The sequence below is a fragment of the Pseudopodoces humilis genome, chromosome 2, assembly GCF_049639895.1.
Source record: "Pseudopodoces humilis isolate 2021_Gansu_Grassland_sample_001 chromosome 2, ASM4963989v1, whole genome shotgun sequence".
Taxonomy (NCBI): domain Eukaryota; kingdom Metazoa; phylum Chordata; class Aves; order Passeriformes; family Paridae; genus Pseudopodoces; species Pseudopodoces humilis.
In genome coordinates, this window is record NC_142201.1 from 90292680 (window position 1) to 90318632 (window position 25953).

At 42.8% G+C, this 25953-nt stretch overlaps 1 protein-coding gene across 2 annotated transcripts in view; it reads right to left on the minus strand.

Annotated features, from left to right (window-relative positions):
* Positions 1–13030, minus strand: part of SLC22A15 (solute carrier family 22 member 15) — a 30998-nt gene extending 17968 nt beyond the window's left edge. Inside the window, exons 1-2 of one of the 2 annotated variants that reach the window (XM_005523891.2) lie at positions 12842–13030; positions 40–252 (exon numbers count right to left, since the gene is read on the minus strand). In XM_005523891.2, coding sequence (XP_005523948.1) covers positions 40–252; positions 12842–12928 — 300 coding nt within the window. In that variant the 5' untranslated portion in view covers positions 12929–13030. Of the gene's footprint in view, positions 1–39; positions 253–10782; positions 10898–12841 lie in introns of those variants that run through there. The other variant, XM_088068671.1, reaches the window with a different exon arrangement.
* Positions 13031–25953: the final 12923 nt, after the last annotated feature.

A 25953-nucleotide genomic window follows, 5' to 3' on the forward strand; every position in this document is an offset into this window, starting at 1 on the left:
TAGTCACACACAAGGCTGCAGAACACATTTCAGACTTACCTCAGAGACTATGGATGTGAAGCTGTTGCCGAAGTGTACGTGCTTACGCACCTCACTGCCATTGGCAGTCAGAAGCCATTCCCCAAAAGCCCTCTGCTCGCTCTCTGAATGGTTGCCATGGCTCTGATTAGCTGAGAGCCCTTGGAGATCCCAGTGGTAGGGAGGAGTTGCACCCACCAATGCGATGAGGATGGCTTCAGTGGCCACATAAAGCTGGCATGAAAGACAAAAATCATCAGAGATGCTCAGCTTGAATTCAAGCAGTATCTCCTCCACAGCCAGATCAAATCAGTATTAAAAATATTCCTATTTTTATATTTGCCTTCTACCACTATGAGATGTCATGTATAGCCCCTGTCTACCAAACAGCACACACTGAAGAACCACAGCTTTAACAAAGTGGCTCTTGCACTTCTTATGTGCTGGATATTTGAGAGAAAGGAAGTTCCCCTCCTGACACCTTTCCCTCAGTCAAATAACACAAACTCCCACCCATAGCAGGTAGAGATCATGGATGAAGGAAGAGTTATTAAACATACTAAGGAAGAGAAAAATCCCTATTATTTAATGAAAGTATAGTACTCTTATATCCTCTCCTTCCACCTTTGTTGATGTTCACTCCTCCAATTTGGTATTTGGACTAGATCGTTTCCTCATGGTTTCATACATAATCTTTCCCAGTTCTGACAAAATTAATTCTTTGCTGGCTTTCTACCTTCTGTGGACCTGTTTTACTCTCAGAAGAGACAGAGACAACAATGTGAACACACACATGCATTTTTCATATACCTACATATTTACAGATACACACAAGGTCTAAATAGTGATCAACAGCTGCTTTTGTTCATGAAAGAATAAATAAAAATGCTGGAAACCCAGACATTTCAAGCCTGGTCCAGTGCTGGGTTGCTGCTGCTTGCTCAGAAACGCACTCATAGGTCACATTACAACTACAGTTTAAAACCCTGTGGTTTGAGACCTGTTTGAACATAGAAGTGGCACAAATTCTGCAAGAGAAGATAGATCATAAAGTCTTCAGAGAGACAAAAGGCACTGCTAGTAACAACCCCACACACTCTCCAAATAAAACTGCTTCATCTCAAGCTGTCACTTAGGAACTGTAACGCAACACAGTGGTTCCTGACAAAACAAACCAACCCCTTCCTCCATAAAAAGCCCTCATTCATACCTCTCCATTCTTCAAACCCTACTTAGGTACCTCCTGAACCTTGCTCTGCTCCCAGCATCTCGTCCCCATGTTCTCAGGAAGAACGTACCCACAGGAAGTGCGTTCTCTTGGAAGGCTGCTTCACAAATAATTTGCAGAAGTGGGAGACCCATAGGTACAAAAAACAGCCTGAGGAGCTCTGAATTCTGATGCAAGCAACACCAGATAATACTGCTCTGGTCTGTACAACAGCTGAGAAGCTGGATTTACACCCAGATTTAAATGAGAATTATTACTAAACTAAAACAGAGCCCCAAGTTATTACCTGAAAGCAATTTTTCCCATCAGTTCCTCTTTGTATTCTACATGATAAACTGCTACTTTAGTGGCAGGAGGTAGATAAACTTTTTTACAATAATTCTTTCTGTTTTCCATTAAAGTTATCAAATATCAGAAGAAATCTGGAAAAATACAGGTAACTGTTATCATTTAAGCTAAAGAACAACTTCTGGATCGACAGCGATGAAAAGTAAAAGAACTCATCTGGGAAAGAGGGCAATGACTAAGATCACATTGGAAAAGAGGTTTTAAAAAGCTGAGTGGCCATGTTGCTAGGGATGTGTGGATACAGTACTCTCAAGAACAGCTTGAAATTACTGAGAAATGAGAATTACAGGTCATGATGTGTAGTGCATCCCTCTACTCTGACTCACTTAGAGAACTGTGTGTCAGGACTAAGTGATAATATCCATGCTTTTGTCTTGTGAAATAATAAACATATTTTTGAAGTAGATCAAGAAACAAAATCCTCAAGGTATTTGATTTCAAGAAGGAAAACATAACACCTTTCATTTTTGCATTAGGTGAAAACAGATACAGAAAACTGAATAGAAAAATAAGCAATTGCAGGCACACAGAGAAACACTACAGGGTTTTTTCAATAAAAAAACCCCAACAATCAGCCTTTAGAATCCTAGTAGGTGCAGCAACCAAGGATACACAAAGCTAGAAACACTTTCAATTGATTTGTGAAATCAGCAAACCATATTAAGATGGAGATGTGTTTTGATATTAAATAGTATTATTGATATCAAATAGTATTTTTCTATAGTCAAGTTCACTGAGTCACTGCTGACACAAAACTCTCTTTCCTAGCGAGCACCTGCTTTGTATTTTGGGAAAGAGGTACAGTAAGCCCTATTAATTTCATTGTGGAAGCAAAACAAAGCCCACAAAGCACCCCTCAAAATTCATTGACAATGCTGTAGGTCAGAAACATTTTCTAGAAGTGATTTTAAAGACATGATGAAGGGAACTCTAGACTTAATTACAAAATAAAGTTTTCATTTAAGTAAGAGTTGTGTTAATGAATCTGAAGGTACCTCCCTTAAGAGTTCAAAATGCTTGCACTTAACGGTAACACAGTTGCACAGACTGGTGAACAACATAAAACAGTAACAAATCAAATAGAAATATTATATAACTACTGTACATAATGGCCACATTACATGCACTGTGGCAAATAAACCCCTTCATTTTTCATTTGTTCTATAACCTAAGTCAAGTCAAATATATGCCATTTAGTGTATAGTCCCTGTTCATAAAACATTTTAATTGACTCTATATGGATGTTAACAGCTCCCTACCAAATTCCCTGCACTGATCTGTATTAATAAAGATGAATACCAAACACAGAGGGACAAGGCACCAACTCCCAGTCACTGACGATGAGATGCTTAGCATTCTGTTAGTTGAGGTTTCTCCTGTTTATTAATATTCTCTTCAGGTTAAAATTTTATAGTCTGCCTAAATTAGAAGACTGTGGTGTAAGGGAATTTATTAAAAGGCAATGCCCTAATAGCCTGTAAACTTTCACGTTCCCTGCTAAGTAGAAGGGATTTTAGTTAGCCAGTTAAAGCTATTTCACTAACAGATATTGAAATTAACTTGAAATTAATATTAATAGAAATGCCATGTCTTGACCAGCTTTTCAGATGTTGCTTTTTGTAATAAATTACATTCAAGAAAGACATAGAATCTCTAATAACACTAGCAGGGAAGGGGGAGAATGAATTTAAAGTTTCATCAGTGTATAGTGAAAATGAACACAAGAATAATTTAAGAAACTCTTTTAGACTTCATAATTTACCATTATGAAGTACAAATGAAAAAACAAAAGCAAGACTTCAATTCTGGGAAGAGGAGCTTTCAACCTTTTTTAGTCAGCTCATCAGCAATTCCCAACTAGCCTCGTCATTCTAGACAAGTATCATCTGAAGCACTCATTGCAGAACAAAATAATGAGTAAGACAGTAACTTCTGACCTTTTGAATACAGAAACATTAAAACTGCACCCTGAGGAAAGACAGAAATTAAGGAAGTACAATGAATGACCTTGCTCTAGTAGAAGCTTTTGATAAAGAGATGATTACAGTTCAGGATTAGAGTAATTTCTTCTGAACCCATGACAAGGAGCTGAAAAGCTGGAGGGCAACCTAATTTTTGAAAATCTGATGATGTCATCTGCTCCAAGTCATCTCCAAAGGATGATTTGGCTTTAAATTCACATTGTTTTTTCTCCACAATAACTCCTATGTAGAAAAGCCCTACAGCATCTTCTTGGTGCAAAATTATTATTTGCTGCTGACAACACATTCCTCTATGAAAGCATCCTTCCCTTCCTGGTGGCACGGTAAGAGGGAGAACACAGTGAGACAAACGGAAAAGCTGTCACAGTTAAAGCAAAGAATCACCATGTGCAGAAGAACATGGCATCTCAGTCACTCACCAAGCCCAGGCCCATTCTGACAGGAAATACTTCCCACGCAGAATGTAACCATTGTTGGTTATTACCTGTGACTTATCAACAACAGAGTGAACACATATTTTGAAAGAACTTAGGGTTTCTGCAGAGAAACAGAGAAAACCTACACAGTTGAGAGTTTTTAGGCCTGAAACCGCTGGCCTCCAGAATTCACAGCAGGAAGTCCAGTCTGTCTTACATAACTTCATTCTGGAAATTCTTTAACATCTACAATGAAGACAAATACTGCATAGCAAAGCCTCACCTCCTACATTGTGGAAAATGCCCCTCTAGCTTCCCCCTCCTGTTCCAAATACCCAAACACACGTCTCAGCTCTGTTTCATGCTCAGCTTTATTTTGGTGGGAAGTGGAGCAGCAGGGGTTTGTTGCTCCCACTCAGCCTGGCTGCCCATGAGTCAGGTGACTGCTGCCATCCACAGACATGGGTTGCTTTACTCTTCATGGGCAAGCACTGGTGTCTGAAGAGCAAAAACCTTCCCTGGATGAGCTTTCTGCAAAATCCTTCCAAGTGACTCCTGTGTACACACCTCTGTCTGACAGGGCCACGGGAACACAGCACCCTCAGTCACATCACAGGTTGACCGGTCTCTGAACATGAATAATGAAGTGTTATTTTTCTGCTTTTAAAAACACAAGGCAAAAAGAAAGCTCACAGACTGATGAGTTAAAGCACCAAGGCAATATACATGGACCAAAATTACAAAAAGCACTATTAATACTACCTCTGCTTTAACAGGAATATTCAAGGAAGTCAGACCAGATTAATGTGCAATCAAGTGCCACAACTCCTCAGTCAAGCTATGCAGTTTCACCAATATCACATCAAAAGCACCACTCCTCTCTTCTTATGAGGAAAAGGACTTAGAAAAGAATAAAGCAAAGAAGTGCTGTAAGTTCCTATTCCAGTTTATGAATACAATGCAAAGCAGCCCAGGAGTGGACCATTCCAATAGTAGGTAACATGAAAAAATGTCAGCAACTGCTGGCAAAAAAAAGCAGGAACTGTGGGCTGACAGGTATCAGGCAGGGTTTAGTCCTGCTTCCACAATCATGATTACTCTTTTGTCTGCGTTTCATGTCTGCCCTTGTTTCTCTCTGTACTTTCTGGCCTGTGTTGGCTATAAACCTATCTGAGTCACAGGCAGTATTTTAAGAGATCAAAGTCTTTGCATGACGTTTTGGGACACTGCCAAGGAATATTGGGTGAGCATCTTGGTCTCAGAGAGGCAGTTCTGCTAAGACTGTATGAAAAGCATACTCCTGGCTAAAGCATTTAACTTGGTAATTCACTAATTACTTCCAAAATTTTTTTTTAAGTATCCAGACTAAAAGACAATGCTGACATTTGTATAAGCTACTTTCATATATTTATTCATTTTAAGGACCTATCTGAGGGAAAGTACTTAGATCTACTTGTGTTTTGTTTATGGGGTTTTTTAAACTGAAAAGTGTCTTCTGTTTATTACTATTTCAGAGCAACATAAAGCTCCAGAACTGAAAAAATATGTTCTCCCAGTTTCATCATGGAACTTGCTAAACCATTGATTTTCAGCTCACAGACTACAGGAATTGCGGAATTCCCCGAAATATTTTTTAAAACTGCTCAGAAAAATAATTAAGAATTACAAAACTGTTTCAGCACTCTTCTATTTACTGTGAAAGAGCATAAGCTGTACAGGAGGAAGTCTGTCAGGGGTCTACAAACTGAAAGATATTAAAGAACTCTGGTATTTATATATTCTTAAGACACCAGTAACTAAACATCACACCACAAAGTTTTATAAGCTATACACACAACTCTCTCCATCTTTCCTTATATGAGGATCTCAAAACCTTCATCAAGCCTTCCAAGGCAAATTCTTAAGACCCTTTCACCCTGAGCCCACCACGATTAGGAAAATGACCAGGTGAACACAACATTTAACCGGATTAAACTACAAACTTAGTCAGAGATCTTACTGTAAACAGACAAGACCTAGAAAACAGATGTTATTGCTCCAGAGGGACTCCAGTCCCACTGGGCTAACACTTGGAAAAAGCAAACAGGTTTGCTTAATGCAAACAATACACAAGAAGCACCATCTTAAAGAAGTAGTTATATTAACTACTGCAGTTAAAATAACAAGGACATTTGAGAACACAAAGCTTTATCTGTGCCAGAAATAAAGAGCAAGTCTCTCATGCAAGCGGGAAACAACTATTCTGAGTTCAATTACACACCTACTAATTCTCTCACCCAAGAGGAAAGGAATTTAGAGCCTCTAAAATGGAGACGTGTCAGTGAGGAGTGCCTTGATATTGCTAGTGGAAAAACACAGGCAATTTATTGCCTACATAACATGGCAAGTTAGAGACTGTGTGTACACAGGGGCAGGAAAGAAGGAAGGGGAGATAATGTGTCATAACACAAATATTTTTAACCCACAGTGTTTGCTACCCAGTAGAATTATGCCTGTTAACTCCCAGGCTGCTATTCCAAGGGTGCTCAGAGGACAGATTGGCTAGATGGATTGTAGTTTGCCAGGCTGAAAGGCAAATAGCAGAAGATGGGATTGCTTCAGCTCCCACTGAGTCCAAATACCATCCCATTCTACCAAATATTCTGTGTAATAACAATTTTATTATTAATAATCTGAAAACATCTCCCCATATGTTTTACCCACAGCCCAAAGACGACAATCACTGCTGACACAGTGCCTGCAGGCACCTTCCATTCCCGTTGTTAAAAAGACTGCAAAAATCCAGGCATGCAGCCACAGCTCCAGTGAAGACTCCCAGAGCAAGTTCCTTCTGATAATTTCACTCTACACACCATGTAGCCACCTTTCTTGGTTTTTTTAAAAAAAAAAAAAGTTGGATTTTGGTTTGCTTTTGGGGTTTTATTTTATTTTTTAACAGGCAAAATACTCTTCTACCTTCCCTCTGTTGGTAAGCCTTCAGAATGTCTGCTCTGTGTCTCTCCCAAAATTCATGCTTCTTGCTATGCCCAACAGCAATAGTTCTGTTAAGGTCTTTACAACAGCACATAGAACAGGCTTCTTGGACTGCTCCGCACAGAAGCTGAAGTCAGTCTTGTAAATTAAATTGCAGAAGCTGAGTAGAGGTGTTTACACAGATAGACATGCATAGAATGTGTGGTTCAGTGTCAGAGTGAATGTTGTGATCATTAGAAGAGCAGTAACACTCAGCAGTTGTAAATGGCACTTAACACCTAAATACGAGCTCAGTTGCATGTGATTTGCAGTTCAGATACAGCTAAAGAAGGGAAGGGCTGGAAGTTACAGCTCACATTTCTTCTCTACCTTAAGCTTGCTCTAACCATACTCTTGCAGATAAATGCAAAGCAGATAAATGTATGTGAATGATGCACTGGTTTGATTAAGATACAGCATAACTTCAAGGGAAGATGAAGGTGTAGGCAGCTGATTACGTATTCTCAACTTCCCTACACCAGGGATTCTTTTTGGAAAAAACAAACAGAAGTAAGTTAGCTTTTTAAAATTAATCAGAAAGGAAGCAATTGTTAGCATCCAGACTTCTGCACTATACCTGAGAGTTAAGCACCCCACTGCTAATAAGGCATGTCACAGCCCAGCATTCTTATTTCAGGTTTTCTGCAGAAAATACTACAGTGTCTGCATCAGTTGCATTCATGTTTTTAAGGTTCTAAATGTAGTATCATTTAAGGCAGGTGATTGTCTCAAGGAAGCTAGTTATGGATCTGAGAGAAGGACAAACAGACCAAGAATTGTTAGTTAGCACCACTGAAATCAAATGTCACACATGAACAAAGAACTACCTTTTTTCCTGAAAGATTTTCCCCACCTAGTTGAAGTAAATGGTAGGATTTGTCCTCACTTAGAAGTTCCATCAACTTTCAGATGGAAACATTCTTAGCTAAATGAGCAGCAGCACATCTCTATGCATCAATAGCTTACATATTCATACCTACCTCATTTATTTATCCAAACAGGAGTATGCTATGCCAGAACAAGGATTTATATTCAGCGATACAAGTACTCTAAAAGCCTTCATCATATTTACATGGAAAGCAACACCATCCTCCAGCATAAGCATGTTCTGAGTAAGATACAATGCACAAAAAGATGTGGGAATACAAAACTTTCCTCAAGAAAAACATTTGGGTCCCTACTTTTTATGTTTGTGTTCATGCCACACTTGAAACCTCTCCTCCAGGAAGAAGGCTGCACGTGTCTGACACACATTCTGCAACTGCTTTATTGAGAATCTGAGATACTTAAAGCTCATACTTCTCCCACATACAGAAAAAAACCCAAACACAGAGGTGATCAAACTCAAAAAATATTACACAGAAATTCTGAAAATACTTTTTATATCTGCCACCCTGCTTACTTACCTTACAGACACTTGAACTGTGTTTAACTTATAGTGCAAGTAACTTTGGTAAACACCATACCTGTCATGATGCCCCTGGAACAACTGCAGCATACTATACCAAAGTTGTAATGCAATTTGTGAAATATCCCTCTCTTAATTAAATTGTTCATTATATTTCCAATTTGTTTTGCTCTTCCTATTCTGATAAAGTTGAAATAGCATACATCATCAAGGACTGGGAATAAGTTGTTCAATGTATGATCAATTCTGTCTGGTTCAAAGAAAAGTTTAAAAGAGTCAAGCAAATATAAGTATTGAAAGAAGATTCACTGATAAAATACTTCATTACTGTCATTGTGACCATAGAGTGATGCCTCATGACATAGATAAGAAATGTTAAGAAACAGTTAAGCAACTGTGATAGGATGACCACATCTGCATCCTGTCTGAGGACAGACACTATTTCTTCTGAATTATTTCTAAAGATTTGGAATGAGCCTGCCTAATTTAAGCCACATGCCCCAGAATGTGCTTTGCCTCAAAACATTTGTGCAGATAGGATGATTATAGACCATCCTTCTGCATGGGATATTGTAATAACAGAAGCCATACATGGTATTGTTGTCAACAGTAAAGTGATGTTAGCAACACCAATCATTACAGCTGCACTGCATCACAGAGAGTTTAAGGCAAAGGTATAATTCAAGCAACTTTATGTAACCATCTTAACCTTTCTTACATCGTCCTTTTGGTTAGTAAGGAGCTCCTAAGATGGATGGGAACAACCACCCTTGGTAATTATCCACATTACTGTGCAATGCACATTACTCAACTTAAGGCAAAGCCTTTTTCAGCTGTGCAAACAAAAACTCCCTTTTAAATGCTAGCATGTTTTTTAAAGCCTTTCAGTAGAGATAGAGTAAAAGCACATTTCCATTCTCAGTCTGGGTTTGGGCAATCCTGTAGCTCCAATTCACTGACACAGGCCAGACTCGTTCAACCACATATGTTGAACCACAAGAGACAAAGAAACTTTTTATTTTTAAGTATGTTTTTAAGTGTGCTCTCAAGCAGCTGATCAAGGTGTGGGGTTTTGTCTCATGTTGCTACACAAACTAAACAAACATCAAAAGACTACTACAATACCACTTTATCCTTCTGTATAATTTCTTCAAAAGGTTGCAACAACCTTTCCAGTAATCAATAGGTATCAAGTACTTACTTTTAACTCAAAACAAAGTCCTAAGTATTTTAAGTTATCAGCTCCCTTTGTCTCTTCCTCGCTTTCTTAAAGATATACTAGAAATGCAAGACTAATCCAGCCTTAATTTCACATCATTAGTCAATGTGCACATTCTTCAGGTAAGTCTGGTCTTTCTGTAATTCCATGTCATTTGGAAAAAACATTTCTTTACATTAACTGTTGTCAGTCCATTATAAACTTAGCAACCATTGTTACACAATATGCCTAAAAATCTTCCAAATTCCTTTTAACTTGGTAGTGAATAAGCCAGGCATACCTTGATACAGTAACAGCTCAGCAGGTTAATGAAAAACAGCAGCAGATAGCAAAGGAATAATAGAAATCAGAGAAGATGAATGAAGAAGCCCACAAGACAGGTACTTAAAAGTTTTAGACTGAAACATAGAAAAACATTTTTCTAATTACAAGCAATCTGGAGGTTTTTGCCAGAATGTCAGTAAGCTCATTCCACATATCAAGTACCAGTTCACCCAAGCCCACCTGAAAATTGACTCATGTGGAATTGACTCACCCCTATGGACAGGAGCGTTTGGTAGAGCTTGACTCAAAGAAATTCTGTGAGCTAAACTGTGTCTGTAATGAGAATTCAGAGACCAGATACACTGGCGTAACACTAAGGCTACACGGCGGAAGTAGCTTACTGTTCAAATTTATATTAAAAAACACCAACACTAAAATGAAGTAAAGTACTTATAAAGTATGAAACTCAAAGAGATTAGTAACATGCAGAGATGAAAAAGTAAAAAGCCAACAAGGAAAGCAAGTGCACTTGCTGGGAATCTTGCTGTGAAGGGAAAGCACAGAGTCTAAGCTCTGGATATTGGCAACAAAGATGAAGGGACTTGACACAGCAGACAAATATTTTTCACACCAGGTATTCTTACCCTTAAGAATGTAGAAATATTTTTTTATACTAACAGGCCAACATAAAAATATAGGCCAACTGAGGGAGCACATGGAAAGGGACAGAAAAATTAGCTGTAAAATGGAATAATCATGGCACAACCAGTGATATAGACTACCAAGAGTTCTCATTCTGCTGCCATATGCTATATCTAATCCACTACAGGAGCACACGATTACCTAGATCTACGTTCTACATCACACACACAAGAGAGACTACTTACCTTTGGGTCCATCCTCCAGAGGTTGATGATAAACCAGACAAAAGACTAACACCAGTCGTGGAACCTGCGTTCAGCCTTGCTCTCGCACATCCCAGTGACACATTATGTAATTTGGCACCAGTAAAGGAACACAAAAAGCAATCAACCACCCAAGCAGGAACCAGTTGAATAAGTCCACATCTACTCATGAACTGAAAGACAAAAAGCTTCACATCTAAACTCCTTACAGACTCCTGTGCCTGCCTGAAGTAAAGAAAACCTACCAGTCAGAGGATGATACTCTTTGGTAGAGTTCAAGAATTAAAGATAACATTAGAAGAAAAGAAGCAGACCTATAAACCTGCTATCGTTTCTTCTTTAGCTATTCTGAATTAGTTCCAGGATTTGCAAAGATCTTTCTGTTTACTTCGCCCAGGAGAAATGCAAGTTGAGCCATTAAAAACAAAACAAACGAACACAAACATTACAGAACAAATAACCCATACTGAAAATTCTGGAAACACAAGAGCACTTGTCATGGTTTGCAGTTCATTCCAGAACATGACCACCACTGGAAGAAGTAACTATTGCTTCCTTAATTCCTAATCTTCGGGGAACATATACATTTTCTAGCCAGCTGGCCAGCAGAACAAGCAATGTCTAATTTTAAGAATTAATCAGCTAAAATCAGTATAAAAAAAAAAATAGGAAGAAAAACAGTACAAGGAAATAGAAACCTACAAAGCTTTTGCTGTTTATCACCATAACTTTATAACCAAGTATAGAGTTCCCATCCAACAAGACTGGGCATCTGAATTTACTCTGGTCATCTCATAAAGTTTCTTAATATTTTGGTCAGTCTAGGGGAAGTAGGGGTTGCCAGGAGAAGACATCTTCAGTCCCACAGCTCATGACTGAAAGTTCTTGATTCATACAAAATATGGGTCAGAAGAGGAGGGAGGACATTTAAGTTCCCCTCTTTCTTCCTGCAACTATTAAATTCTCTCAGTGGAAGTAACCCAGCACTTGTCAGCCTAGCTGAATTCATGCCAATGAAGTTCTTGATGCTAACACGGGGCAAACCAGACTTCTGTCAGATTCAAACCATACTTCAGTCCTATGTCTGACTGTGACAGTACACGTATTATTCTTGTCTTCCTTCCCTGTCCTCACAGGAATATGCACAAAGATGAAGCAAAACTGAAGGGCGACAAACATGGCCGCAGAGCACATCATCTGCACATGCAGTCTCTGAAATTCTCTCTCCAGAGAGAGTTTGTCTCCTCTAGAACACTAAAAGAGTGTTCTCTTCTAGCACTCCTGTTATTTTGGACTACACTTTTATCACAAAACTTAGAAGAGTTCCAGTTTTCTATCTCACAAACCTGACTACCCAAAACGTAGGGCCTCATCCAAATACCTAGTGGTCGAGAGACACTGCCCCTGTATTCTAAGAGTTAAGTCAGGGCAAATCAAAGCACCATAAGCAATCACCACCTGTCAGCTGATTACATGAGAGCTTCTGCACACAGAGGTATCAGTGGCCACCTGTCACTTTATCAGTGACAGTCAAGCCACACGCCACCTAGAAATTCCCAGTCTAGTCCATTAACTCTAGGTTGCACATGATTCCCAGCAGAGCCTTTTACAGAAGTCCACGTTTTCCAGTCCAGGTCACAGAAACCTCAGTTCAACCTCAGCCAGCCCTTCACCTGACCAGCTCCTAATGTGCTCCACGAGTGACACAAGGCGTAACCGCTCAGCCAATGCGGCAGAGAGAGCATCAGCTGCTTGCCCCAAATTCACTCTGCAGAACTGAGCGCTGCCTTCGGGCAGAGGTCACCTGTGCCCCAGGAGCGCAGTACGCTACTACAGGACAGACCCAAAGGGGAAGACTTGTTACTGCCACCAGCAGCCCTCAGCAAAAAGCCTCCCACACAAGCCTTCGGACCGGGCAGCACTCACCGCAGGGACATCCACCCAACACCTAGGGAACAGCTGTCCACCGCACCCAGAGCATCCCCCTCCCGGCACTGCTTCCTCCTCGGGACAAGAGCGGGCGGGAAGGGCGGCCTCTCACCTGGAGGAGCACGGCCAGCAGGACACACAGGTACACCTGGTAAGGGCCCATCTGCCCCACCAGCGGGAACGCCTCCTCCACCTCCATCCCGCTCCCCGCCCGCCGCGCAGTTCCTACGAGCAGCCGCCGAGCAGCGCATCCCCGGGGCGGGGCGGGGCGCGGAGCAGCGGCCGGGCCCTCGCGGAGCTGGAGCAGAAGGGGAAGGGAGAGGAGGGGGAGGAGGAGGAGGAGGAGGGAGAGGGAAGGGCGGGAGGCGCGATGCGGTGCTCATGCGCAGGCTCCGGGGCGAGCAGCCGGGATGCGGCCGCCTCCCTCCTTCCCGGGCGGCCGCCGGGAAAGCGGAAACGTGCGCGGCCTCAGCGCAGGCGCACGGGCCGGGATGCGGGGGGGGGGGGGGCGGGGGTGGGAGGGGGCGGTGCGGGGAGCGGGGCTGTCCGGGGAGCGGGGCTGTGGGGGGCTGTGCGGGGAGCGGGGCTGTGCGGGGAGCGGGGCTGTGAGGGGCTGTGCGGGGAGCGGGGCTGTGCGGGGAGCGGGGCTGTGCGGGGAGCGGGGCTGTGAGGGGCTGTGCGGGGAGCGGGGCTGTGCGGGGAGCGTGGCTGTGCGGGGAGCGGGGCTGTGCGGGGAGCGGGGCTGTGCGGGGAGCGGGGCTGTGCGGGGAGCGGGGCTGTGCGGGGAGCGGGGCTGTGAGGGGAGCGGGGCTGTGCGGGGAGCGGGGCTGTGAGGGGCTGTGCGGGGAGGGGGGCTGGGGGGGGAGCGGGGCTGTGCCCGAGCGCGGTCAGGGAGGCAGTGCATCGACGCCTCGGGCCGGTCCCTTACAGTGAGGGCTCGGCACTGGGGAGGTGGGTGCGAGGTGCATGTGCCTCCTGAGGTCACACCTGGGCACAGCTCTTGGGAAGGGGAAAAAAAAACCTGAATCTGACATTAGGCTATTGCGTGGGTGCCACTAAGGTCAGTTCTGGACCCACACAAATCTTACTGTTCTTCATTTAATGCCTGGACATGCCTCTCTTTCTCCATTACACCAGTCTCCACAAAACTGTAGTTGCAGTGTATTTTATGAAAATAATTTTGGGAGCCTTCATTGTGAACGTGGGGTAGAAGTTTTCACTTGGAAGTAGTGGGACTGGTTTGGGAAGGAGCATGAACTCTACTGCATAGAGAAGGGAAGGGAGATAAATACAAGTGACATAGTTATCTTGCAAAATGGCAATGAGCTTTTCGTTGTCCATTTTCATTACGCCTTTACAATAAAGCTCCAGGAACACAAAACAACTTATATTGTTAAGACTTTTTTTTTTACCTAGTGGTACTGAGAAGCAGCAGCAGCAACATCTTTATGCTTGTAGCTTTTATTGTATGAACAATAGAAAGGAAGAGAGTTGTTGTGAGCTGTGACCTTTAGGACCATGCCAGGAGCCTGGGAAATAATACCATTTCTGTGCTGAAAAAACCTTGGCAAATTGACAATCATCAAAGCAATTTACTCTTTAAATGAAATTCACCTTTGCCCTAAGCACTTCTTTTCATATTTGAGGCTTAGTACAGATTGATTAAAGGCAAAACAGCAAAGGATTTCTGAAATGTCAGGACCTTTCTGCTGTTCACCCAACTGCACTTGTCTTATTTTATTGCTCAGCTAAGATGTGGAAGACATGTTCTTGTGTTTGGGAGCTCTGCACTCATCTCCCCTGCATCCTTCCCCCTCTAGCCAGTTCAGCCACACTCTGTGGCAACCAAGCTTTATTCCAGCTTGTCCAGCAACAAGGAGCTTTACCATCAACATCCAGCTCCTCCTTGACTCTTGAACAAAGGTGAACAGACCCTAGGAAAGGAGGTGGTACATGGCTCCCTGTCAGGATTGTCCTGCCTCCCGAATTCCTGTGTGCACCCTGCATTCCCCAGGCACTTGTCATCTCTGTCTCACTTGGGACCTCCAGCACTCCTGACTGGGGGTTTTCCTCCCTGTGCTCCCTGCTTGCTTACAGCCACCCAAGCTCAAGGCTCTGCCTGCTATATGGGCAGCAATTAAGAACTGTCAGCTTTCTGTATTCACCTCCATGGGGTGCTGCCTTCCAGATGATGCTTCTGCTCTGCTCCTGCCACATCTCTGCTGAGATAACACCTCTGGCTCCTGCAGCTTCCAGTCCTGACCATAGAGAAGTTACAGCGTTGGCCTTACACATATCAACACCATGCAACAATGCCCTGTGCCTGGGGAATACAGCTGTCCCAAACTGACTCCGGCAGAGAACCATGAAGGTGATTAAGGGACTGGAGCATCTGTTGTGTGAGGAAAGGCTAAGAGCTGGAGCTGTCTAGCCTAAAGCTAAGAAGGCTTAGGGAAGAACTTCACAATGTGTGTAAATAACCTGATAGAAAGGAATGAAGAGGAAGAGGCCAGACTCTTCTCAGTGCTGCGTTCCAACAGGACAAGAAGCAATAGGGACAAGTTAAAAAAACACTCACTGGCAATGAAAGACCACTGTCCCATGAGACCAGTGGTTTTGGAGAGGATTGGATGCAATGTTTAGAGGTTTCGGTCAACGATAGCACTGCACTCCACTTAGCCAATGATCTTTCCTTGATGGAGCCCTCAGATCTTCCCGGATCTGTGAAGTTCATTTATGTACAATTTACCCCCTCCTCCTCCTCATTAATAACCATGCCAAATAAGAATACTCTTAATAATCCTGTCTGTGGGGAAATTTTCTTTTAATGAGAGCAAATCAGGCTTCTTACTCAGCCATAAATGTGATGCCCCCTAGGTTTTTCCACATCGCTCCCAACCTTCGCTCTGTTACTACCGCTTCATGGGTTTGTTGCCATTAGAGGCTTACACATCAAATTCATCTGGGCAACTCAAAACTGAAACAGCTGCATGGCTTCTTTTCCAGCCTTTCTGAAATTATAGTTCCAGATACATTCTGCCCTTTTCTGTCTGTATGTAATGATGACCCAGAGCATTCAAAGTACTAGATACATGTAAATGCGAAGGGATAACCCTAAGCTATGTTCCTCTCTGGGAAACCAAAAAAAAAAAAAAAAAAAGGTTAAAAAAAAAAAGTTAAATCAACTGTCTTAGAGCTTTAGAGCTAAAACCTCATTCTGGTTCACAGATGTTGTGTTTCCAAATTTGATATATTCGTTTGTAGTAGATTCTGATAATGGCTGGTAATTTTTCTTTGGAAACACAAGCAACGATAACGGCTAAAAAAGACCTTAAAAGAACTTTAGATGTTCCCACCTTCTGGCTGGGGATTTCTTACCCATTCAAAGGTGTCCACACAAATTGTTGATTCAGGAGTTGGCACAGATGCGATCTAAAGAAGTTCTGCTCCTGACAGAGGAAGTTTCAGGTCATCCATGACTGGATATTGTGAGCTACATATGAAGCTCTGTAGCCTGGCTGCTGTAGATGACTGAAGATAAGTGGGTTCAAGTGAAGGATCAACAAGTACTAACAAGTACAAAATTCCTCTGAGGCTTATCTAATAAAGAAACACCTCTGACTCTGAAAAGTACCCAGGAGACAAGTTGTTCAAAGCTGATATCTGAAGGAAATATTTACTCTCCCTTGTGATACTCCTGTGTAGGCATTAGCTTTTGGCCACAGCAAGAGATGGCATTTGGGCCAGAAAGGACATTTGCAGTCCTGTTGCCACTTTTGTGATCTTGCACCTCATCAGGCTCCCATCCCCCTACCTCACAGGAGGTTTCCACCACATCAGCTGAGCTGAATGCTGAACATTGAATGGCAAAAGACTGAGGTCTGACTGTGGTAGTGAGAATGGCAGCTGTGGGAAAAGTGGTGGAAATCTCTTCCATAAGAACATAAAAGGGTTGTGGTTCATAAAACCCATTACTATTAAATAACCCCAGGGCTAAGAAGGGGTCCCTCCTTTAGGATGAAAATAAAGCAGAGGTTCCCTTGATCTCTTAACTTCATCTGGTCCATAGCACGATGACAGGAGCAGAGGGTTGACAGTATCTGCCAGAATGCTTGCCTTTGCTGGCCCCCTGTTATGGAAAATGAAGATTTTTTCCAACCAGACTAATCAGCTGCTCGTTGCAGCTGGCTTACCCCATAATACTATGCAAAGCTAGCATATGGCTCATTACAATATACCCTGACTAAGTGTGCAGCCAAACAATCCACCAAGGCATTTTTGCTTCTCTGATGTGTTGTTTGCACTTTTTGCAAACAAAGCAACAAACAATTCCTTTGGAGGCACTTTTCAATTTTAGATGAGGCTTGGGGATACTGAATTTCTGTCTGAACTGTGAATGATGTTAAAAGCTGATTCCCTACCCCTTCCTAGATGGGCAGTTGTCTGTTGCAAAACAGATCCAGTTCAGGTTCCTGAGAAATCTGAGCTTGCTCATGTATCATGTATCTCTGGCAGTGGATAGTTGCTCTCAGGATGTCTCCCCTGGTCACACCCCAAAGTGCACATCTGTGACCAACACCTTCTTGGACAGCAGCCTCTGTAACTCTCAATCCTGCTCAGTTTCCCATCACTTAGACATTATCTGCAGTGTCCATCCTGGAGTGGGAGCTCTGTTTTCATCAGAAACACTGCCACGGTTTTCATGTTTAACAAAGGAGTTTATGAAGCATGCCTCTGTGTTTAAATATACTAAAATCTTAGACATTAAAAAAAAAAAAAAGAAAAAACAGGGTAGTCTTAAGAAGTGGGATTGGCCTCTGTGGCCTTCCAGTAGTGGCTGGGACAGAGATAACAATGCCAAACATAAAGGTGAATACTTGTACCTCTAAATGGCGCTCTTGAACAGTTGGGCCACACTGCCTTTGAGAGAACCCATGTGTTCTCTGTAAGCTTTTTTCTTTCCAAGTAGTCATCATTTGGCTGCAGTACTGCTCATAATCTTGACATTTACACCATCCATTCTCTGCCATATCACCAGCATGCAAAAGACTTGTTTGGACCATGTCTCTTGCTCTGGAGACTGATGGAGATCCCACAGAAGGAAGCAGAAGCACTTACAGGTGGTTTGTCTGGCAGAGGCAACAGCCCTCCGGATCTGGAGGCAGAGAGGGCATTCAGCAAGTGATAGCTTTTTCACAATTCCCTCAAAATGCAAAAAGTAGGGCTAACCTCATGGATTTCAGCAGCTATTTCTGTCCCAGGTGTGCCATGTATTGCAGTACTGGTATTCTGCTCAGTATGTTTGACCTCCCATTAAATTTCTTAATCACCACTGTTGCAGGTTATCACAGGAGTAACTTATCTTTCAACAGCAACTCCAAACTGAAAAATAAGGCTTTTGTTCCTGTCCTGCTCTTGCAAAAGAAGCGTGATCATTTAGGAGTACCCCTCAAAAAGGAAGGTGTGAAGACAGTCAGATACCAGCCAAGTGCTGCTGAATATAAGGTAGAAGCTCATAATAAGAAGTCAAAATTATCAGAAGTTTGTAGACCTAGGAGCACTGTGGCAGCACCATGGAAAGTCTGATGAGGCCCTGCTTGTTGGACCTGATGGGCAGGCACAGACTGTGCTATATGGACTGCCAGGCTCACTCAGGGCTATCCAAAGTATGATCTAAGGAACCATGTAGATGTACCTTAGGCTTCTGCACAAAACAGAGGAAGCATCCATGGATGATGGGATTCTGTGTATTTAGCTCGACATGGGAGGTAGGGGATACTCATTATGTGAATAACCAGAATTTCACAAAATGGTATTTTTATAGGTGGTAGTAGTAGGGCATTTCTCCAGCAAACAAATTTGCACCTTGGGAGAGTTCCAAAGACACAAAGGCCTTGTGAACTTCATTTCTCCAAAGAACTGTAGTTCTTCTCAAAGTGATCTTGTACAGCATCTACAAAAGATGTCTGCAAGGGAAGACCCTCGCTCAATCATACCAGGAAGAGAGAGTGACATAATCTGGGTTTTGCAGCAAAGAACGCTTTTAAAACTTACACAACTAGGCAGTGGAAAAAGAGAATCCCAGGTCCTTCCCATTGCACAAGCAAAAAGGAGGTTTCAAGTCATCTTTGTGTTCTGACATCACAATTTATTTATGGGTAAAAAAAAAGAAATACAGGGTACAGTTTCATAGCATCATAGAATTGTTAAGGTTGGAAAATACCTCTGAGATAATTGAGTCCAACCATTAGCCCAGCACCACCATCTTCACCATAAGGCTATGTCCCCAAGTGCCACTTCTAGATGGTTTTGAACATTTCCAGTTCCCTGAGCAGCCTGTTCCAATGCCTGACCACCCTTTCTGTGAAGATTTTTTTTCTAACGTCCAATCTAAACCTACCCTGGTGCCATGTTTCTCATGTTTCTGCTCGGCACCCTCAGCAACTGGCACTTAGGGAAAAAAAGGAGGGTGGGAGGAAGGCAAAAGCAAGCCCTTCTGTGGTCAGAGGCTCCCTCCCGGCCCCCAACTCTGGCCCGACGCGGATGAAACAAACGGGAGGGCGGAACTCTTCTACCCAACAGAAGGCAGGAACCGAGAAGATGCCTAAATCTCTTTTCATGACGGGACAAAACCCATCAATAAATGAACAGCTGGCGGGGGTTCCCTGCGCGCCGGGAACAAAGAGCGGCTGCGGCGCCGGCGGCGGCCCGCAGGGGGCGGCCGAGCGCTGCCGCGCCGGGGGAAGGCGCGGAGGGGCGCGGAGCGGCCGCGGTGCGCTGCGCGGGGCTGGGCACCGCCGCTAATTAGCTCCGTGCAAGCCGCTTATGCTGGGCGGCACTCGAGCATCAGCCCTCTTGGCGTGTCTCCTGAAGCATAGGGCATGACAGCAACTTGCACATCTTGCTGCTTAAATGTGCTATTTAAATAAGACACGGCTGAAATCTGGGGTTGGATGCAGTAGCCTGGATTAATCTTTGTCAGAATATGAAAGCAGTCTCGTCGGATGTTTCTGGCAAAAGATATGCAAATTTGCCATTCAGACTTGTAAAGATCTAGTTCTTAATTGCTATGACTATTAGTCACTGTGCCCATCACTACATCACACTATACCAGCATGGAGCTGTAATATGCAACAAAAGCCAAAGAACATTTTTCTACCAGAGGTGAGAGCAGCAGCTGCTCAACAAAGGGTTGACTTCCTCAACATGGCAATGTTAAGTACCAGTCTTACCAGTATATTGTCTCTTGGCCATGATGGTCACATTTTCCAGACTTCTGTGGTGTTTCACGTTGCCATAAGCAGGTACAGAGTAGCTGCAAAATTTGTTTATGTTGGCAAAACCTAGGAGAAGGGCAGAAGGAGACCCTTCCAAAGTCTAAATCGCATAGCTGAATTCCTGGAGGTAAATGCATGTGGCAGTTTTATACATTTTTAAGTCTCTGGGCTACTGCACGGAAGCAAATTTGTCTTGAGTTAGTGTAGGCTGCATGAGAGAAATCCTTTTAGAAAACTGAAGTTGTAGAACACAATTCTTATGCAGCAAACTCAAAGACTTTAGAAAATCTGGATGACGATAAAATCATTTTAGCATCTGGATGATGCTAAAATCTGAGAGTCATCCTTGTCCTCCAGATAGAGAAAGATTTCTCCACATTAAAAATACATGATCTTCTGAATCAACATGTTGTTTCTTGAGGAATTCAAAATATATTCAGCAAGAGGCAACCACATTTCCAGTCTTTCTGGATTTGTATGATAAAAGGGAAGGGAGATCTTATTTCCACTAGTATTTCAATCCTGGAAAATCGTGGATGATTCCCTGAACAAACTTGGTGACTTTGCTGCATTAACTCCAGGACAGTTTCTGTACTCTCTAGGTCTGTTGGAAATGTGGATGCCTCTCCAAAACATCATATTGCTGTTCTGGGTGGATTTCAGTAAAAGTTGTTACACACCTCTGTGGGGGTGGGTTTGGATGTCTTCCTTAATCCAGAGTCAAAGGCCATGAATGCTTGTGCTTCAGTTCCTGTAAGTGTCATATGGTCACAGGGAAAGCCCACTCTACCTATGCTGGCCAGGGTGGGCTGTCTGACTTTAAAATGAGCTCGTTCTAAGGTCTGACTTTGAAATGAGCTTGTTCTAAGGCCTGAGTAGTCCCATTTACCCTCACCAGTATCATTAGTATGCACCTCATATAGAATTAGCTGTAGTGTGTCTCAACAAAGATCAGTCCTGTCTCTACCACTGGCGAGTTGCAGATACCGAGGGTAGACTTTAGGGAAGGTGGAAAGTATACCCCAAGATTTCCCAGACCCCTTTCCCAGTTTGCAATGTGTGGCTGGTTCAGCCACAGCTGATGCCCTCATGCCTAGTAGGTCTGGATAGGTTCTCTTCCATTGTCCAATTCCCTTTGGAAGTCCTGAACACTTTTATTCACTGTGTCTTGTAGCATGGATTTCTACCTTGTAACTGCATGTTCTTTGAAAGAGGACAACCTGTTGTTATCCTGACACCCACCACCTGCCAATGGCTTGTTCTTAATTTGGTGAAATTGGAGGACATTTTGCATCTTCCGTGCCACTTGTAGTTCTGTAAATTTTCACAGAATCATTGAATGGTTTGGGTTAGAAAGGACTTTAGAGATCACCTAGTTCCAGCCCCCATCATGGTCTTGCACTAGACCAGGGTGCTCAGAGCTTCATCCAACCCAACCTTGAAAACTTCCAGGGATGGGGCATCTTCTTTACCCAGACACTTCTCTGGGCAAGCTGTTCCTGTGCCTCATCACCCTGAGAGTAAAGACTATCTTCCTAATATCCAATCTAAATCTCTCCTCTTTCAGTCTAAAGCCATTATCCCTCGGCTTTTCACTACATGCCCTTGTGAAAAGTCCCTCTCCAACTCTCTTTTAGGCCCCCCTCATCAGTTACTGGTAGGTGCTCTAAGGTTTCCCTGAAGTGTTTTCCTCTCTAGGCTGAACAGCCCAAACTCTCTGAGATTGCCTACTTTGTTACAACTGCTGTTCTTTTGGGACAGTGCACAGAGGAAGAACTACCTGGGAAAGCTCCTCAGCTGGAAATGCAGGGAGAAAGTGCATACAATATTCTTAGATGTGTGATTTTCTGTAACAGGCTCCCAAAGCACTTCTTTCAGTCCAGAGCTGGCTGTTTGGAGCAATTGGATTTAGGACTGTTAATATAAATGCAGTAAAAGCCATTTTTGCTGCCAAAGGTGGCAATGGGGCTGAATTCAAGCTATGCAGAGCCTTTGTATCAAGAGACTACTCAGAAAAGATTGTAGGCAATGTTCCTGCTCAATTTCCTCCTTCTGTGGGAGCTCTGGACTGTGAGAAATCCATCCAGCTGAGTTTGGTCTCCCATTCTTATTCTTCCTGATAGTAACAAGCAGGCAGAGAAGGTAGGTTACACATTTCTTCTCCCCAAAATCTGGTTATCCACAAGCTGTACTTGTCAGTTGGCCTCAGACCCTGCAATTCTTGATGGGATTGTTCTGCTGCTCTACCCCCAGACTGATCTCCAGGAGACCTGTGTGGAGCCAAGGAAAGGAGTTTCCTGAGCAGAGGACAGTTCACACAAGCAACTTTATTATATTCTGGTGACAAATAACATCAGTAGGAGCTGACATCAACTCCAAGTCTCAGTAGGAAGCAGCAATAGAGAATTTCCCTTCTTCAGTTTCCACGACTGACATTCAGGGCCTAAGGCCTCCTCTTGGAGACTGGGTTCATTCTCCATTACTTAGCTCCTCATTGACTCAAACTGCCAAGGAGGACATCTGGTAGCAAAGGGAGCTAGTGCTTTTTCTGAGGTGGAAATACAGTGTCTTTATTAGCAGCTGCATTTAGACTCCTAACTAATTTCATCTAGGCCACTGAACAGTTGGAGAATGACAGCAACTCCACTGAGTTTTGAGGGTACAAGTGTACCTAAAGGCTTCAGCTGTATTAACATGTTTGGCTACTGTGTGACAGATCTGCCGTGGGGTATGAATTCAGGGATGGCATTCTAAGAGGAGCTGGCATTTTTGATCGGTTCGTTGGTCATGACACCTGAGGCAGGAGTTTGCATAAGTCTCAGACCCTATTTCCAACGCCTTTAATGATTGCAGTCACTGAAGTGCATTGTGTCGAGGGGGCAAAGGCTCCATTTGGAGGGGAAAAGGAAGCACAAGTGTGAACAGCTACGTTACTCTTCACTGGGGCTGGGATATCCATCCTAACCCCAGGGTGGGCAAGAGAAAGGGCTCCAAGCTTCTCAGCAGAGATTGAGATTGAACTTCCTCACTGCCTCACAGTTTACTTTTTAAATCCTCATGTGTGAGTATGGGGAACTGAATCCCACCCTAAATTACCAGATGTCCTAGGGACTAGAGTGGAAGAAGAATCCAAAAGTCAGTTTTAGGAGTCTGAAGGAAATGGAGGCCATGAGCAAAGCTGATTTTCTTAAGCTCTGTGAGATGCACAGGGAGTCAACAGCAATGCTGGAACATGTTATGAGATCTTTTTCCAGATACAGCTGTGGACTGCCACTATCCTGGGTCTTTTTACAAAGACTGGGCTGGCAACCCTCCTGCAAGGAGGGGACCAAAGGTAGAAAACTCACAGTAAGGGTAGAGACATTAAGACAAGAGAGATATAGGAGGATAAAATGAAGCCCCTACAGGGATTTGAATTTCAAATAATTTGTGAGATGCACAGGGAGCCAGATGGATTTTAAACAAAGATTGTAAGCACAAGCTCATTTCTCAATCAAAGAGTATCCTGATCCTGTTGATGTGTGCCATGTTTTTTATACCAAGTGGAAAAAGAAACCAAGCTTCTTGGACTTGACTTGCTTTACTTCCTGTGAAATGTGTTTTTAAGGATCAGTTTGTGGAGCTGAAAGAGATGCATGGGACATGAATAGAAGATGGTGCAGTGAAGCTAACACACCGTAAGATTTCCAGTACTCTGAATTGAGTATCTCTGCATGGCGCAGTGTGGACCTGGTAGTTCATTCAAAACCAGCTTACAGCTCTTAGACTTGGTATGCACTTGCATAACAGACTCAGCCATTCTGGCCTTGCTAAGCGGAACTTTGTTGTTTCTCCACTGAACATTTTTTCTCAGTCAAAAACTTCATGTCAGTTCAGCCCTGTTCCATTCAAGTTACAGTGTTAGGAGAGGGAAAGCTACCAATGTTTGCTTTCTGTACCAAGAACAATAATGTTGGAAGCACTAATGAAGAGTAGGAAGGGTGTTTTCATAGAAAACATGTTGCCTACGTTTCATCTGAGAATGCGAAAAAACTGTGGTTGCCAGCTCTAAACTTGACAGGTTGCTGCCAAAACAGAAGCATTGCCAATAAAAGCAAGGAAAGATTTGCTAAGAATACAGGCAGAGCTGCTTTTGCTCTTCGTGAGTGGAGAACAGTTGGGAAGTGATTAGTCCACAGTGCCACTCGAAACAACTTTATCATATGTGCCATATGGACTTCAATACAAACTTCTCTATAGTTTAATACTTGCTAATAAAGAAATCAACAGAAAGAAGTTAAGTGAGAAAAGTTACATCTATGTCTATGTAGACTGAAAGGGTAAAAGCAAAAATAGAAAATTGAGAGTTGGTGTTTTTTTGGTTTTTTTTTGGCAGAGATGCACTGTTAAACCTACAAGCAAATAGTCAAGAGGTGAGAACCACATATTTGCCCATGGGGGGTGACAGGAAAACTAGCAGTCAGCCATCATGGATGAAACACCTCCCAGGAAAGGGAATGCAACACTTGAGGTAAAATGCAACACCCCCTTCTTCAAAATTTGCTGTAACTTTAGTCATCTGACCAGAGTCCTAGGTTCTCCTCTGTCATGTTCTGGCCTATCATGACCACTTAAATTATATTACCAGTTACATTATATATGATCAGTTAAATTATATTCCTAGTACCAAAAGAAGGAACCAGACTCCATAATTCAGACAAGGGTCTATATTTTCAGCTATTTGAAAGTCAATAAAGACTTGTCAATTGAGTCAATTGAGAGCTGTGATCAGAGGCAGGTCAGTCTTATACAGAAACCAAAACACTCGAGGAAGTCAGTTCCTAGATTTTAGGTCTGGGGATTTAGTTTTTCTCTAAACCAAGAAAATCTGGAGCCAGATCTGGATAAACTAAGATATTTTCACCCCATGTCGGAACGTACCTTTTGCTACCCCATCCATCCATCCATCCATCCATCCATCCATCCATCCATCCATCATTAATGCCTCTAAGCAAGACTATTTTAAATACACTCATAAATTGCTGATTTCTTTGGAGTTCCAATTGGGATTATTTATGTTCCATTTCCAGTTATCTGTAAATAAGTCATAACAGCTACAAAGACACCGAAGGAGGGGAAAGGCAGAAATAGAAGAGAGAGTAGTCAAGAGAACTTTTTAGATTCAATCAAAATAAGTTTTTCCTTAATTCATGCTACACCAAATCCATATGAGACATTGGGATTTTTGTAGATTGAAAAGCTTTTTGAAGCAATTTGAATTTGCATTTTGAAGTTTATCCCATTTCATATGAACACATCCTCACGCCATGCTCAGTACTCCTAAGATCTATGTTTACCTAGTGTCAGTCTCAGATTATGCAAGCAGCACCAGACAAACCATTTCACCTTTGTGCCTCCATTCCTCCCCATATCTTCCAAGAGGAAACAGAGTATTCTTCTTGCCTACATGTGAGAATTTTCCAGAGCCCTCATATTTCCTTATTTCGTCACTGATCCAAAAGCTACTTAAGGTCAATGCAAATATTTCAAGTGATTTCCCTGAGCTTTACCTGAGTTTATAAATATACTCACTCTGAAGCCTTTGGACAAATAGCAATCTAAAAACGCACTGTTGGTAGTACTGTATCTTACACTGTCTTCTGTCCCTTCTTTAGCTGGCGATAGTCCCACAGAAGACAGACTGAGTGAAAGCCAAGTGTCAAGCTCCAGATTTCACCCATTGTCTTCTAAAACAACTGAGTTGTAATGCAAATTGTTCTGCTTTGTTAGGAATGAAGTGCAGCAACTCAACAGAAGTGTTTATTCTCAGGGATATTTCTTGATAGACAAGCTGCATTGCACCCAGGCAGGGAGATTTAGCTTTTTGTTACATCCTAAGCGGTGCAAGCGAAAGGGAGCTTCCCTAGTGAGCAGAAGTATCCATATTTCCTAAGCAGGGAAGGCAATG